Source organism: Elgaria multicarinata, chromosome 4, assembly GCF_023053635.1.
Source record: "Elgaria multicarinata webbii isolate HBS135686 ecotype San Diego chromosome 4, rElgMul1.1.pri, whole genome shotgun sequence".
Classification (NCBI taxonomy): domain Eukaryota; kingdom Metazoa; phylum Chordata; class Lepidosauria; order Squamata; family Anguidae; genus Elgaria; species Elgaria multicarinata.
Window position 1 is genome coordinate 31,428,334 of NC_086174.1, and position 14,924 is coordinate 31,443,257.

At 39.5% G+C, this 14,924-nt stretch overlaps 1 protein-coding gene across 1 annotated transcript in view; it reads left to right on the forward strand.

The window, feature by feature from the left end:
- Positions 1–14,924, forward strand: part of PPP2R5A (protein phosphatase 2 regulatory subunit B'alpha) — a 66,905-nt gene that overhangs the window by 32,689 nt on the left and 19,292 nt on the right. Inside the window, exons 2-4 of the mRNA XM_063124032.1 lie at positions 1,730–1,926; positions 11,654–11,755; positions 13,144–13,236. Coding sequence (XP_062980102.1) covers positions 1,730–1,926; positions 11,654–11,755; positions 13,144–13,236 — 392 coding nt within the window. The remainder of the gene's footprint in view (positions 1–1,729; positions 1,927–11,653; positions 11,756–13,143; positions 13,237–14,924) is intronic.

Here is a 14,924-nt window from a genome sequence, read left to right on the forward strand (position 1 = left end):
CTGATCTTACTACATGTCATAAGTTTTCATATATGCCTACTTAGGCTTTAAGTATTTATATAGAAAAGAATCTTGATGAAATCTAAGCCCCCCTCTCTCTTACACACACACACACACACACACACACACACACACCATAAATGGATTACCCCCTCTTTCTGTATTTAAGATACAAACTAGAAAGGGAAGTATGAGAAAGTTTGAAAAGAGTAGAATACCAATTTGTCATTTATCTGTTGTTTAAAAGCTAGAGGTCTTTGTATGTTCGTTTATATTAAGCAATCGGTAGATTATTTGGATACAACTATGTAGTCTGACCAGGAATCAGAGGTTTGTACAGGTACAGGAACCTTTCAGGCCCCCACCCTGCTAGCATACCAGTATGCCATTCAGTGTGATGATTGGATTTAAATGGAGTCTACTGACTTTTGAAGATCCATTTTCTCTTGTTAAATAGCTACCAAAGAGTGAGAGTTGTAGTCCAACCACATCAGGAGCTCATTCATAGGCATGCGCAAGGGGTGTGCTGGATATGCCCAGGCACACCCTAATGTGTTGAGCAATAAGCGCCAAAATGAGGCCATTGAGTAGGGACCCAGTGGGGTGGATCCAAATGCAGCAGGAACAGTCCTTTGGCTGCCCTCTGAAGAACTGCTGCCTCTGAGAGCAGCATTCCTCCCAGCAGTATGAGCGCAAAGGGATCGTTCTGCTGGGAACCTCTCTGCTGGGAGCCATGTCTCCTCAGCCACTAGGCCTCTGCTGGAGCAGCTGCACTGACCAACGTCATGCCAAAAGAGGTGCGAGTAAATGATACCAGGTCATGCTGCGCTGAAATGTCACCCACGCAGCAGGAATGGCCCTCAGCTGCTCCGCTGCCACCATCCCCGACAGTGTGCTGTTGCTCCCAGCAGCAGGAGCAAAAAGGAATCACTCTGCTGGGAGCATCTCTGCCAAGAGCCAAGCTTCAAAGAGGCCAGGAGGAGGAGCCCCGAAGGCTAATATCGCCTTGTAAGCCCCTCCTTCAGCCAGTGTCATCACAAAGCCCCACCAATGCTGGGGCTTGAGGAGCATCTCCTCATTTCCACACCCACCCACCTGCAACGGTCCTCTCATGGTCAGGCAAGCGAAACACAGAGTAGGGCATCAGTGTCTACGGTGTTTAATAAATAATTAATAAAAATTGCCCTTTATGCACATCTAAATGTCCTTTATGCATACTCTAATGAAATGTGCTGCACACGCCTATGAGGTCATTAGATTAGGAAAGGCTTTTTTAGCCAGTAGGATGCTTATTCTGTATTTTTCCTCAAAGGACCCTTGTTCTCCAAATGCATGGGGAGCTTACACTGGCTTTCTTTTGCACAAATTTAAGAGCTCTTGCTGGTGCCTGGGAGTACTGTTTTCCTCAGGATCATGCATGACAAGATGACCAGACTTAAATTACAATTCTTCCAACTGGAAAAATCTCAGCATGTTAATATGTAGCAGTTCAGTTAAAGTTGTTGAACAAGTATATTCTGCAGTGCTGATTAGAGAAAGGTGGTAGGGGGACTCTATACTTAAGATGACTTTAATTGTATGTTTGTGAATGGAACAAGGGATTTGATTTTCCCACTTGAATTATAATTGATTTCTGTTACTGTCACCATGGAAAGTACTTTGATGTTTATAAATTTATAAGGTAAATAGACATTTTAATTCTATTTTTGCAACCATTTTTCTTTCGCAGATGCCACCTCAAATGAACAGCAAGACCTCTTTTGTCAGAAGTTACAGCAATGTTGTGTACTGTTTGATTTCATGGACTCTGTGTCTGACTTGAGGAGCAAAGAAATTAAAAGAGCAACACTGAATGAACTGGTGGAATATGTTTCGACAAATCGTGGAGTGATTATTGAATCAGCATATTCTGACATAGTGAAAATGGTAAGTAAAGCATCTGCAGTGTTACTCTTCCTTTGAAGACTTTTAAAAGGAAATCCAATACTACTCACTAAGCATAGACCTAGTTTGCATATAACAACAATCCATTCGTTAAACAACCAATAGGTTATTGTGTATGAGCGGAAGAGAGGGACGCATTGCCTGCAGTGTGCCCGCCTCCTCTACTTTTACCCCGCAAGCCATGACTGGCTCCTTCATAGGTTGTGGAGCGTGATGTGTGAACCCAGACTACTGGGCTGTTTAGGAGCTAAACAACCTATAAGTGAACCCAACAACAAAACATGACTTAGCTGCTGATCTGTTTAACCCCGAAATATTATTGCTTGGTCACCACAGACTTCTTTAAAATTAAGCATGTTGATTGGGAAATAGGAAGGGGTGCATGTTTCTAACCTCTTTCATATCAGAATAAAGGGACAGCATTAAAGCTCAACTGCAGACCCCAACTGTAACTGTAGGAAATACTGGATAAAAGGACTGGGCTGACACTTCGTTCATGCCACCCCCATCCCATGGGAAGGCACTCAATGTGCCACTAATAACCCTGGGTTATAGTCAATAGAGAAAGCACACTAGTACTGTCAATGGGGAGAGGAAGCTGCTGCGATACTATAATGGATCTCACCAGTGTTCCTGCATTATTGTGAATGGAGAAAGCAGGCTAGTACTGTCAGTGGGGAGAGGAAGCTGCTGCACTACTACGAATGGGAGAAACAATGTTACTCTTCAGGTGGGAGGACTGCTGCTGTAAAATGGTTGGGGGATAAGTCAAATTACGCACTATTCCTTAATAAGCTATGAACAGTAGCTTATAAGCCAGTTCATGTGGTGGGGCATCGTGGACTATTTAAAAAATAAGCTATTGTGTGTAGTTTATTAATCCATCATGAATTAAAGTGATGTCCGAACATGGCCACTGAGTGCAAGAAACACTGCTCTCCCCTTCCCCAATTCAGTGTAAATTCAGTTCTCAGGTTCTGGCTCAGTGCAAAATAGGCAGCACAAAGCAACATAGGCAGGCATAAATCAATCTTGCTTGATGTTTGGATGTCTATTTGTTACCTGTTTGTCATAAGCAGGGAACAATGAACAAACTGGCATGGGGAAAAAGTGAAGGGAGAGAAGGAAACAGAAATGAAATAATAGAGACAAGGAGAAGGGAAAGAAGGAAAGGGAAAGTTGGGATGAAAGAGAAAAAGCCAGGCTACTAATGATTACTAGGGTGGCAGCTTCCTGCCTGATTGTTTCATAGCCTCATCAAGAAAGATAAATCTAGGGGTCTATTTGCATGGAAATTAACATCTTTTGATATTAATGCTTATGGATTACACTAATACTTTATGGGAATTTTCAGGTTTGGCTTTTGTCTTCACTCTGGCCTGGGCATGCATAAAACTCATACTTGAATATAGTCCTGGAAAAAAGACCTCTAAGTATAATAGCTGATGACAGGTACAAGATGGGGAAACTGGACAAATTACACAGTTGCTCATTATGCATGGGGAAAGGTCTGACCAGTGATAGGTGATGCTGGCCAACATACCAACATATAACAACATATTTCATATGTCTGCTAAACAGTACTCCAGTTTTCAGAAGCTTTCAGAGTAATGACTTGCCAATCTAAAATTTACAGTTCGGAAGAAAAAGACTTCTTATTCTGCAGTAATGCTTTTCTTCCATTTAAAAAATGCTTTGGTGGCACTTAAATATATATAACAATTGCTTATTGCTATCATCCGATTTCTTTATTTCTAGGTTAAAGTAACTTACATAAGTATCTAAAAAAGCAAAGGTCTTGTGTCACCATAAAGACTAAAAGCTTATGCTATAATCAACATATTAATCTTTAAGGTGCCATAAGACTGTTTTTACTGCTAACAAGGCTACCTCTCTGGAACTTGTCAGGTATCACTATTATTTGTCAGGAGTGATTCCAGCTCCCTTGTGTGCGCTTTCACATTATACACAAGATTAAAGATTTATAATGCAGTGAAATATTATAGAATTAGTGAGACACTGAAGGCCTGCAAAATGTACCTGTTAAATTTTTAAATTTCAACAGCCCCTTCACAGATTTCAAAAAAGCAGGAACTAAACTCTTAGTTCTTTAGCGGGTTCAATACTGGCTAAATCTGTGTGATCTAAGCTGCACCATCTCTTATACAGTTATTGGGATCATTCAGAAAGATAAATAAAAGGGAAGGCCATGCAGGGAATCAAGCCATTATGTTTTTTTGGTTCAGTAGACTGAAATTCAGGATTCAATAACTGATCAGGCACTCTGGAATCAACTGACCCAGTTTCAGTACACTTGAGAAAATTTAAGTATCAGTTATGGTCAAACTTGTATGCAGTCCTCAACTTTGGCTGTCCTAAAGGTTAAAAAACCCACACCATGTGGCCTGCTCCGTTCATGCTTAAAGGAAACTTTGCACCAATAGCTTTGCAGACTGTGACTGCAGAGTATTATTGTGATGTTGAAAAACTCTTAACATTTTGCCTTGAAGCCATTAGGGGAAGAAGGTAAGAGGGACAAGAAAATGTTAGTGGAAAGGAATTATTTGTTACTTTCCCTTAAACTTGTTTTGTTTATTCAAGCCATTGATACCCATTATAGAGTTGGGTATACTACAGTTACAAAATTAAAAATAATAATTAAAAGAATATAAGTAAATAAAAGGAACAGGAACTATTAAAAACAAAAAACAAAAGGTAGTTGTAAAGTAAGGTGCCACCTACACAGCATTCTTGGCTTTGTGAAATATTTAATAAGTTAGTTGACTGGTGTGTCCTTTTGGGACAATGATAACTTCACTAAAATGGCTGCAGGCTATAAGCTGCCCATATAATAGGTTGGGTTATAAATATAATTAAAGCTGAGCTCAGTTTTGCACTAATGGTACAGTTTGACATATAGACAAAAGGTTGAAAACTATGGTCAGTCTGTAACAATGGCAGACAACCAAAGATGAAAAATTAACTGTTTATTTTGACTAATATCACTTAGGCCACAGCTAGACCTAAGGTTTATCCTGGGATCATCCAGGGTTCGCCCCTGCCTGAGCACTGGATCCGCTGTGTGTCACCTAGGTGAACAGGTTTGACCCCTGGATGATCCAGGGATAAACCTTAGGTCTAGCTATGGCCTTAATTTGTAGCAACTTGCTGTTCTGTGTGATGTGGTGTGGGCTAATTAATCATCGTGTTTAGAAATAGAAAACAAATTATAGTCCTTCCTAGGTTGTAGGAAAATAATCTGTAATTCACCTACATATTTAAACAACTGTCTTAAACAGCTAAACAATGTGAGGCTGAAACTGGTTATTGTTAGTAGTAGTAGCAAGAAAGCTTTCTGATGCTTAAAAACTTTGTTGTGTTACCCTTAGTCCAAAATATGCTACAGCAGCTTCCAAAAAGACAAAATAGACTTCAGGACTTTCTTATAAATCTGAAATGCATAAAACAGGCACATTGTGCACACATAACAATAGTAAATATATACCAATATATACCATCAAAACAATCTTATCATGATTCTTTTAGTTCCTCAACAATAAACTCATCAACTTTCCTTTAGGTCATTTGTCCAATTCACTTTGCAAGTGTGCAACCTTATGATGCGTGTGAATAACACTGGATCTCTACCTTGTATTTAACATAAACAGCTGCTAGACTGTTTCTAAATTTGAAGCCTCCATGAAATTTAAAAGCTAACCTAACCGATCAAGATATTGGGCTGGTTACCAACCTCAGCCATCTTGTCTATAAGTGTCTTGGTATAGAAACTGGAAGGTTACCTCCTTCTGTCACTTCAGTGGAACAAGAAAATATGAGGCTGGCAGCATGAGAATTCTTGTTTGTTAAATTTAGCAGATAAGGAAAGTGCAAGCAAGCATGTACAAACACCATGCCTAAATCAAGAGAGTAATCTGATAGTCTGGATCGCTGCCTATTGTTGAACAAAACTTGTTTTGTAGAGTGCTGGATACCAACCACTAATCTATGACAACATAACCTGCCACTTCCCTTGATCAGTATTCATTTTTCTTTCTTTCCTGTAGGCTCAGAATAAAAGCTTCTTAAATAGTATTTCTAACTAAGTTTTGAAAATATGCAGACAATGTCTACTGAGGTTTTCAAAACCAGGAGAAACTGAAGTGTGATTTACAGTACTCAGTGTTGGGGATCACAGACACGAAACTGGAAAAATCCCATCTGTAATATCTGCTATTCCCTGCCCTTTTCTTCAATGTCTCCTTTATTAGCTTTTTACCATTCCAAATTTCTTGACATGTAGTTATTTTGAATGTCAACTTTTAGTTTCATTGGGGTATAATCTACAGCATGGATAGGCAACCTGGTGCCCTATAAATTTTTTGGTCTGTATCTCCCATCAGCCTTAAACAGTATGACCAATGGTCAGGGGTTATGGGAATTGTAGTCCAAACATCTGGAAGGCACCAGGTTGCCTGCCCCTTATCTACAGTGTATTAGCTCTATGTATTGGCATGTTTGTACTTTCTTTGGCTATAAGATACTTGTTCTTGTTAGTTTAATGCTAACCAGAATATTATACGGTGGAATTGTGAGCAGATGGTCCCATACCTTGTACCTTTATTTCAAAGGAAAGTTAAACCCAGACACTATGGGTTAATCTTGGGTTAAACCTGTAATTAACCCATAAGGGGCTGCTTGTACATAACAGCAACAAACTGTGGGTTAATAAATTAGTAATTAGGTTAACTGTGGATTGTTTAACCCACAATTAACTTATAGTATTTGTGTTCAGAAGTCACGTGGCAACCCCCAATTGGGAGTTGAGTATTCAAAATGGTTGAGGAAAGTGCCTGGCATGTACCATGGCAAATCCTGGTTAATAAACCCACGACTTGTCACTATTATGTGAGAACTGGATCACTCTGGGTTGGATTTGGACATCTGATTGTAGGTTGAATATTTAAGGAGACAGTGGCTCTCACAGCATGCAGCCTAGAAAAATTCATAATTAACACATGATTTCTTGCTGTTACATGCAAACTGAGTCACTGATACCTTTTTGCCACCAGGCAAACAGATTTTCTCTGGAATGTTAGGTGTTTAATTTTTATTTTAGTTTTTAACCTGTTTTATTGTGTGAGCTGTCCTGAGAACTATTTGTTTTTTCTTTTTTCTTTTTTCTTTTTAATACAATAGAAATGCTAAATTTAATTCCACCCTTTTAGTTTCCCCTTCCCTTCTTTGTATCACCCTATATTTAAACCTGAAAACTATTTGTTATATAGCAGCGTATAAATAAAAAAGAACAACAAATAGTTTTGGATTTGACCTTTTATGGTTTTCTGAAATAAGATTTTAGGGAAATTGAAGAAATGACTGGATACAAAATTATATCTGATCCAAAAATAATTCTTGGAATATTTAAAGAATACAATCACAGATGATTATTTAGAGTTGGTTACTTACCAGCCATACAAAACTGTGTATTGCTTTGTATTGGAAATCTAAAACACCATCATAAGTAGTTTCATATGAAGTATTCAGACTTGACTGTCTTAACAAAATTGACCCATTATAGGAGATTAAGAGAAGAGTTGCTCCCAGCAGATTCAGTTTTGTTTGCATTTGGATCATTAATAAGCAAAAAACTTGACAAACAAAAGGAACTACATATCTGTATAAAAGTAACACAAATTAACACACACCTGAATAAAATTATATATAAAGCATAAAATTCTGAATTTCCTTGATAATGCATAACGTTCTCTCTAACTTTCCCCCCAGGATTTGCAATTGCAAATTTACCTTTCCCACAAAGCAGATAGATTATAGTCCCATTGATAGGCCTCTTCATATATGTCCTTAAAATCTGAGCCAAATATTGTTCCCTCAGCACATTATATAAAGGATAACATATAATATGTGAAAGATCTTCAAAATGTTTTAAGCTATGAGGACAGATACACATGGAATATGGCCTATTCCTGTATCTTCCTTCTAAAACAGCCAAAGGCATCAGATTTAACTGAGCTTTAGTAATGGCTGTCCTACCTTTGAAGGTAAGACAAAAGGAAAATTTCACAGTGGTGCATTTTAGAGCTGATATAGTTGCTTTATCTGAAGAGAGATGTCAAAGAGTCTCTGGGTGTGTTCAGACAATAACACGGGGAAGAAGTCATCATGACTTCTCCCCCTACCCCTGCACACCTGCAATTTGCATAATCCGTCATGATGCAGCTCAGGTTGGCATGTGATCTGAACCATGCGCGCAGTGTGGCAGGGGTGATTGCATACCCACCCTGCACCGTGTACTGCATGTCGTGGGTTGTAGGGTGGGTACAAAGCCATATCCACTGCGCCCGGTGCTGGGTTCGGACAACACACCAACCCACACTCTGTAGCAAGGGATTATGCAAAGAGTGGTTGCGGGACTGGTGGGAGACTTTCTCTTGCAGTTGAACATAATTTATATGGTAATATTTGTATTGCTGCTGTAGCCAGTTTAACTCTACATAAGTTGGAGGGAGCTAAAGAGGGAGGAGAGCACTAACACTTATTGTGAAAGCCTGTTTTGAACAATTTCTGGGGCTTAAATTCTTGGAAGGTTACCCCTGGGCCCCATGAAGAAGCTGTGGGATGAGTTTCTTATTAGACATCCCCAGTGTCCTGGTTCACACATAATGCAACCTAGAGTTTGGGTTGAAAATGGGTTGTTGTTGAATTGTGGGTTGTTGAATCTTGGGTCTTTGTTATGTGCAAACTCTGCACTATGGTTTAACTATGGGTTGTTTACCACAAACAAATGAGGAAGAGAACCCATGGTTTGTTTGTTAATGCAGAGTTCAGCAACAACTCATATTTCAACAGCAACCCAAACTCTCGGTTGCCGTTATGTGCAAATCAAGTCGATGTTGAATGCTCTGCCCTTTGTGGTCTTGATAGAATCAGGAAGTTCCCCATGAACGGTATTTGTTAGTATTTGACAGCTTGAATGCAGTATAAAAGAAAGCTTGAATGCCATATAAAAGACATTTATGTATTTACAGCTTCAACTCCCCCCCCAATTATGCTCTCAGTGGACTATCAGATGCAGATCTAGCATTAATAAAGGATTCATACAAAGACTTACAATTTACAATATTGTTTTGTATGAGATTATATAAAAGGAAGCAAGCTGATTGTAAATCTAGCAGCTTGAAAGCCTGCTTGTTCATGTGCCAGTATATTATTAATTACTTCCCAGTCCTCTTAACTAGATGTTGACTTATTATTTATTTGTAATATTTATATACTGCTAAATATAATATACTCCGTAAGTGGTTTAAATATAGATATTAAAGTCACATTTTAATATAATATTAAAACCAATTCCAATTACAATAAGAACAATACAAGGAGCAATGATGGAGCAAGCTAGGGAAAGCCTGGATGAACAAGTGCATTTTCAGGTGATGTTTGAAAGATGCCACAAATCAAGATGACTTGGTTTGAACATAATGCTAACCTATCATTATTTAATCCATGAGTTGTTTGGATTGTTGTGGTGTGCAAACACAGCTGTGTTAACAAATCATGGCTTGTTAACCACAAACAACCCAGAAAGAGAACCCATGGTTTGTTGTTATGAATTTTGTATTATTTAAATCAGTGGTGTTCAACTGGTGGGCTGGGAGATCAGTCCAGATGGGTCGTGGCAAAGCTGTTGTTACCATGTTGGGCAATTGTAAAATTGTGAAACTGGGTCCCATGTTGCAGGTTGGTCTCGGGTCTGGACCAGTTGAAAACCACTGATTTAAACTATGGATTGTCTCTATGTGTGACCGAGAACCATAGGTTGTATTGCCAGTCTACAGAGGTCACAGGCAAGAGTAGAGAAAATAAACCCCCAGCTATTCTGCATCCCAGTACTACAGTTCTGCAAAGGCATGTGGAATATAGGGAAGGAGTAGGGAAATAAGCAACCTTCGGATTAAGGAAACAAGCCACGGTTTGTTCAATTGTCTGCTAGACAAATCTTGAGTAGGACAACAAACCATGGGTTAGCATTATTTGTGAACCAGGTCGTTGTCTAGCATACATTCTCCCAGCACTTCCCCAATAACGAGTAAATGAGTGGATTTTCTCTTCTGCCCTAATTCTATATGGGCTCCAGTATCACATCATCCCATTCATTTGGAACTTCCCTGAACTGTCCTTATAAGTAAAGAGTAAGGTCAATACTGGTGTTAACCATTCAGTAAAAGTCTTGGACTGCAAGAAGATCAAACCAGTCCATACTCCAGGAAATAAAGCCAGACTGCTCACTTGAGGGAATGGCATTAAAGGCAAAACTGAAGTACTTTGGCCACATAATGAGAAGACAGGATACCCTGGAGAAGAGGCTGATGCTAGGGAAAGTGGAAGGCAAAAGGAAGAGGGGCCAACCAAGGGCAAGATGGATGGATGATATTCTGCAGGTGACAGACTTGACCTTGGGGGAGCTAGGGGTGGCGACAGCCGACAGAAAGCTCTGGCGTGGGCTGGTCCATGAAGTCACGAAGAGTCGGAAACGACTGAACGAATAAACAACAAAAAAAGTCTTTATTTAGGTGAAATAAAGTTTTCCTTGGGGATTTTTTTAAAAAATTGCGCCTTTAAAAAAAAGAAAAAAAGACTTAATTTCATCATTTGTCAACAGGAATGGGTAAGATGAACCAACAAGTTCAAAATCACTGAACTGCTAGCCAAAAAATCCTCCCACATAGATCGTTTTTATATATGAAAGTCAAATTATTGAGAAGAGCAATTCCCTATCAGTCACCAGTTTCTTAAATGTTATAATATTGTACGTCTCCAGTGCCTGTGCTAATTCCAACCAACCTTCATTAATAAAGGCCTCCTCTTTATGTTTTATCAACTTGTTAAAATTATGGTATTTCAGAAAGGGGTCATGAAATCTCACTAGGTTAGCACACCAATACTGTCCTTATCAAACCATCTAATTTGAACTTTCCTTGAAGAAGATCTACTATTGGAATTGTTAACACTCAGATAAGGTTGTAACTTCCCCATTATATAATCTCATATAGTTGGAACTGCTGGGACAACACACATAATTATATTCCCTCATTGCCATTAAAGGTGGGCATTTTACTTGTCATTTGGTTATTTTTGCAGGCTGTAGTGACCACTTAATTTTCTATCTACTATAATTTGAACTGATTCAATTCTGTGTCCTTGTTTTAGGGGGCAAAAGTTGTATTTTACCACTAAATAAAACTCAACCTACAGAAGCTGTTGGATACTCTTCCACATTTCTACACTTCAGATTGAGGGACCACAAAGTGAATCAGTCATATGACCATAATAAAGATAATTAATTAATTCATAATGCATTAGAATGAGAAATGCACGGATTCAGTATAAAGCAGGTTATACAGTCTGTTTTGTGCTGCTGGTGTAAATACACCAGTGGTCTGAAAGTATAAGGCAGTTGCAAAAATGTATATGAAGTAGCATACACTTGAGCTTTGGAATAAAGATATAAGTCCGTCTTCCCCAACCTGGAGTTGTACTGGATTGCAACTCCCATGATTCCTAGCCAGCATTGCCAGTGGAGTGTACCAGGTTGGGGAAGGCTGATCCAAGCAATCATAAATATATTTTGTGTCTTGCATTAAGTAAAACTAAATTGAATTTAACTTTTAAAAAGTTAACTGTGTTCCCCCAGATTAGTTCTAATATCTTCAGAACACTTCCACCAAGTGAAAATCCAGATTTTGATCCAGAAGAAGATGAACCTACGTTAGAAGCTTCATGGCCCCATATACAGGTAACTTTATATAAGTTTATTTTTTCACATTCATGCTACACTTGTGTTAGCATACCATTGGCATGAAATGTTAGGCACCATCAATTGTGGAATCAATGCATGACTTTTATTCCTAAGAAACACTGTATATTTTGTTCATGCACTTGCATTGTCACTCTTAAACTGATGCTTATGTAATTTATGCTGCTCCTCAAACTACCATCCGATTTCCTGACAATTTAACTTTACTCTTTTTTTAATCCCCTGGCTTTCATTCTCTGTACTTCACTGAAAATGCCCTCAATTGCTTTGTTATGAGTCCTTTTACTTATACTTCTTGATTGCCACTTCCTTGGGTGCAGCTGACCATCCTGTTGTGCTTGACTCTCTATGCCTTAGCTTGGATTTTCCATACCAGGGGTAGGGAGCCTTTCTTTCCTTGAGGGCTGAGTTCCCTCTGGGAAAATGTCAGAGACTGCAAGCCAGTTGTGGACAAGGCTGGAACCAAAAGTAGGACAGGACCAGAGCTCCCTTTCCCTCCCATTACACTCTCTTCCCCATTCTACCCCCCCCCAGTTGCTTGCCCTCCTTATCCTCCCCCACCCCCCATAATATGTCTTTAAAATGCTGATTCCATAAAAATAAAAGCTTTTTAAAAGCGTAATTGCCACATTGCATGAGGGAAGCAAATTTTTGAGGGATGTGTGTGCAGCACATGTGATGGGTTAACCCTTTTTCTTGGCAAAATCCATCATGCAAATCCCTCTGGCAGAAGTTAAGCTCTTTTAAAAAGCTGAATTGTTGTGCTGGAGTGGAGAGACACCCCACCGGCCCCCGGCTGCATCCAGTTCACTGGCTGTAGTTTCCATACCACCCTGCTGCCAGCACATGGCCCTAAAATATAGATAATTTAGATAATTTAGCAGGCCAGAGTTTGAAACCCACTTCTCACCATGGTTTCAAACTATATTTAAAGTTAATTGGTTGAAGTTGAAGTCAGTGAAGGTGTAATGCTGAGCATAGTTAGCACTGAATAGGGAAGTGAAAGCTGACTTGAGTGGGAGGGGAAGAAGATTGCAAGTGGAATGGGAGGAGCATATAAGCCTGAGAGCACTTCTGCTCTCTTACCCAGTCAGGAAACCGTATGTGCACCCAACTTGAGAGAGGCTACTTTTAGCTGACTGAAAGATCACAGTAGAGCACAGGGAAAGAAGTGGTCTCTTAACAACCTGAACAATTTAAGATTTAATAGGCTTATACAAGCACATTGAATTTTCCTTAGAACACACTTCTGCTTTCTTCTAGTGGGCCTTTTATATAGTTAAAGTTCTTTGCTTCTTTGAAATTTGTGTATTTATACCATGTGAAAGTATGTTTTCTAAATATGTCTTCATTTTATTCTTTCATAGCTGGTGTATGAATTTTTATTAAGGTTTTTAGAGAGTCCTGATTTCCAGCCTAGTATTGCAAAGCGTCATATTGACCAGAAATTTGTACAGCAGGTAAATATTCATCTGAAATAGATAATATGCTATTCATTTTAGCTCAAAATAATGACGTGGGTCCTAAGAGTCCCGTTGTGGTTGGAAGCACTACTTCATTTCATGGAAGGGCTTTCAGTTTAATCTAGGCTCCCACTGGAGGAAAGGGGATTTTTGCAAATACCCCTTCCGCCTCACGTGCCTGCTCCATCCTTTCTAGAGCGCATACCCCAATCTTCTAGAGTAGATTTTTGTGTGGTGGTGGTAGGGCTGCAGGGAGCAGTGTGCATTAGTGAAAATTGCTTTCCCTGGTGCTGGGAGGAGTGTCTTTTGAGCAGAGATGCACTCAGGAGAACTAAGGATTCAAGCCAATGTTCCATTGTGTGCAGCACTGGAGGAAAGCTCCAGCCTGCAGGCCTAATCCAGCCTGCAGAAGTTCCCCATCCAACCTGCAGAGACTTGGGTTCTCTCTGATTATAGATCAGAAATTATAGGGGGAGTCTCCTTACATAGTATTCTGCTCCTCCCTCTGATTGGGAGGGGGAGTGGTGTACTAAGTGCTTCCCTGTCCTGTATCTCCAGTGGTGAAGGTACAGGGTAGGTGAAGTTGGTCCCTGGCCTAAGCAGCAGCTAGAAAAGCTGCAGCCAGCAATTCAGATGGGGAGTCTGGTCGAGTCTGGTCATGTATCGCTGGGGACTCGGCCATCATAGAAAGTGTAGCTGCTCTTCATAACTCTGGCCAGGTCTGTTTGCGCTCTGACCCTATGAGGATGATGCGCCCTGCACAGAGTCCAGGCTCGGCCAGCTCTGGGAAGAATGACTATTTCTGGCAGCAACTGACTTGAGTTCCTTTCTCTATTCTGAGAATAGCATGGAACTCTCTGCTTATCTCAGCATGGAGAAAGGCAAAATGGGCAGAGGCCAGTCCCGCCCACTGAGGTCCTGGGTTGCCAATGTTGTCCCCCCACTAAATGCATTCCCCAGCCCTGGTGTAGAGGAAGAAATAAAACTGTGTGGTACAGAAACTCCTTAATATTGCCATTTGAGCACTTCAGCTAATTTAAAAACACTAAATGGCTAACTCACCAACTTTGGCTTATTTACTTGTTTCAGAGTAAGTTAGCCAAACCAGAGTCCCACTGAAATAATGTGACTGAAAATTTTAAATTATGTCTAATTTGCTTATACAACCCAATGTTATTTCTGGATTGGGCCCATTGATTTCAGAGGCTTAAAGTGGACTTAAATATGTATAATTATAACCAGTCTTACAATATGGAAATATATTACGAAACTATTACATGACAGTAATGCTGTTTCTGATCCTCTTCAGTAGGGCAATACACAGCAAAACCACAGTGTCTTCCAAAGCTGTAGTTTTGGTTGGTCCTAATAAAGGAATGGCCCTAACTGTAGATTTTGGATTTTTTTCAAATCATTATTTATTTATTTTGGGTTTTACTATAGACCAACAAGACTATTTATGCTATTACTATTACTGATGTTTTGATTTATAAAGAAGGTATACTTTGAGACCTCTCTGCTCTGTGTACATGTGTAAAGTGATTATTTCTGGCAACATATCATTGAAGCTGTTCTGTGCTAAGTTTTGGTATAGTTAGAAGGAGAGGGAAATTAAGACAGAACTTGTTTTTTATTCCAATCGGTGCTTTAGTTACTTGGAACTGAAATAATATGTAATACTTTAT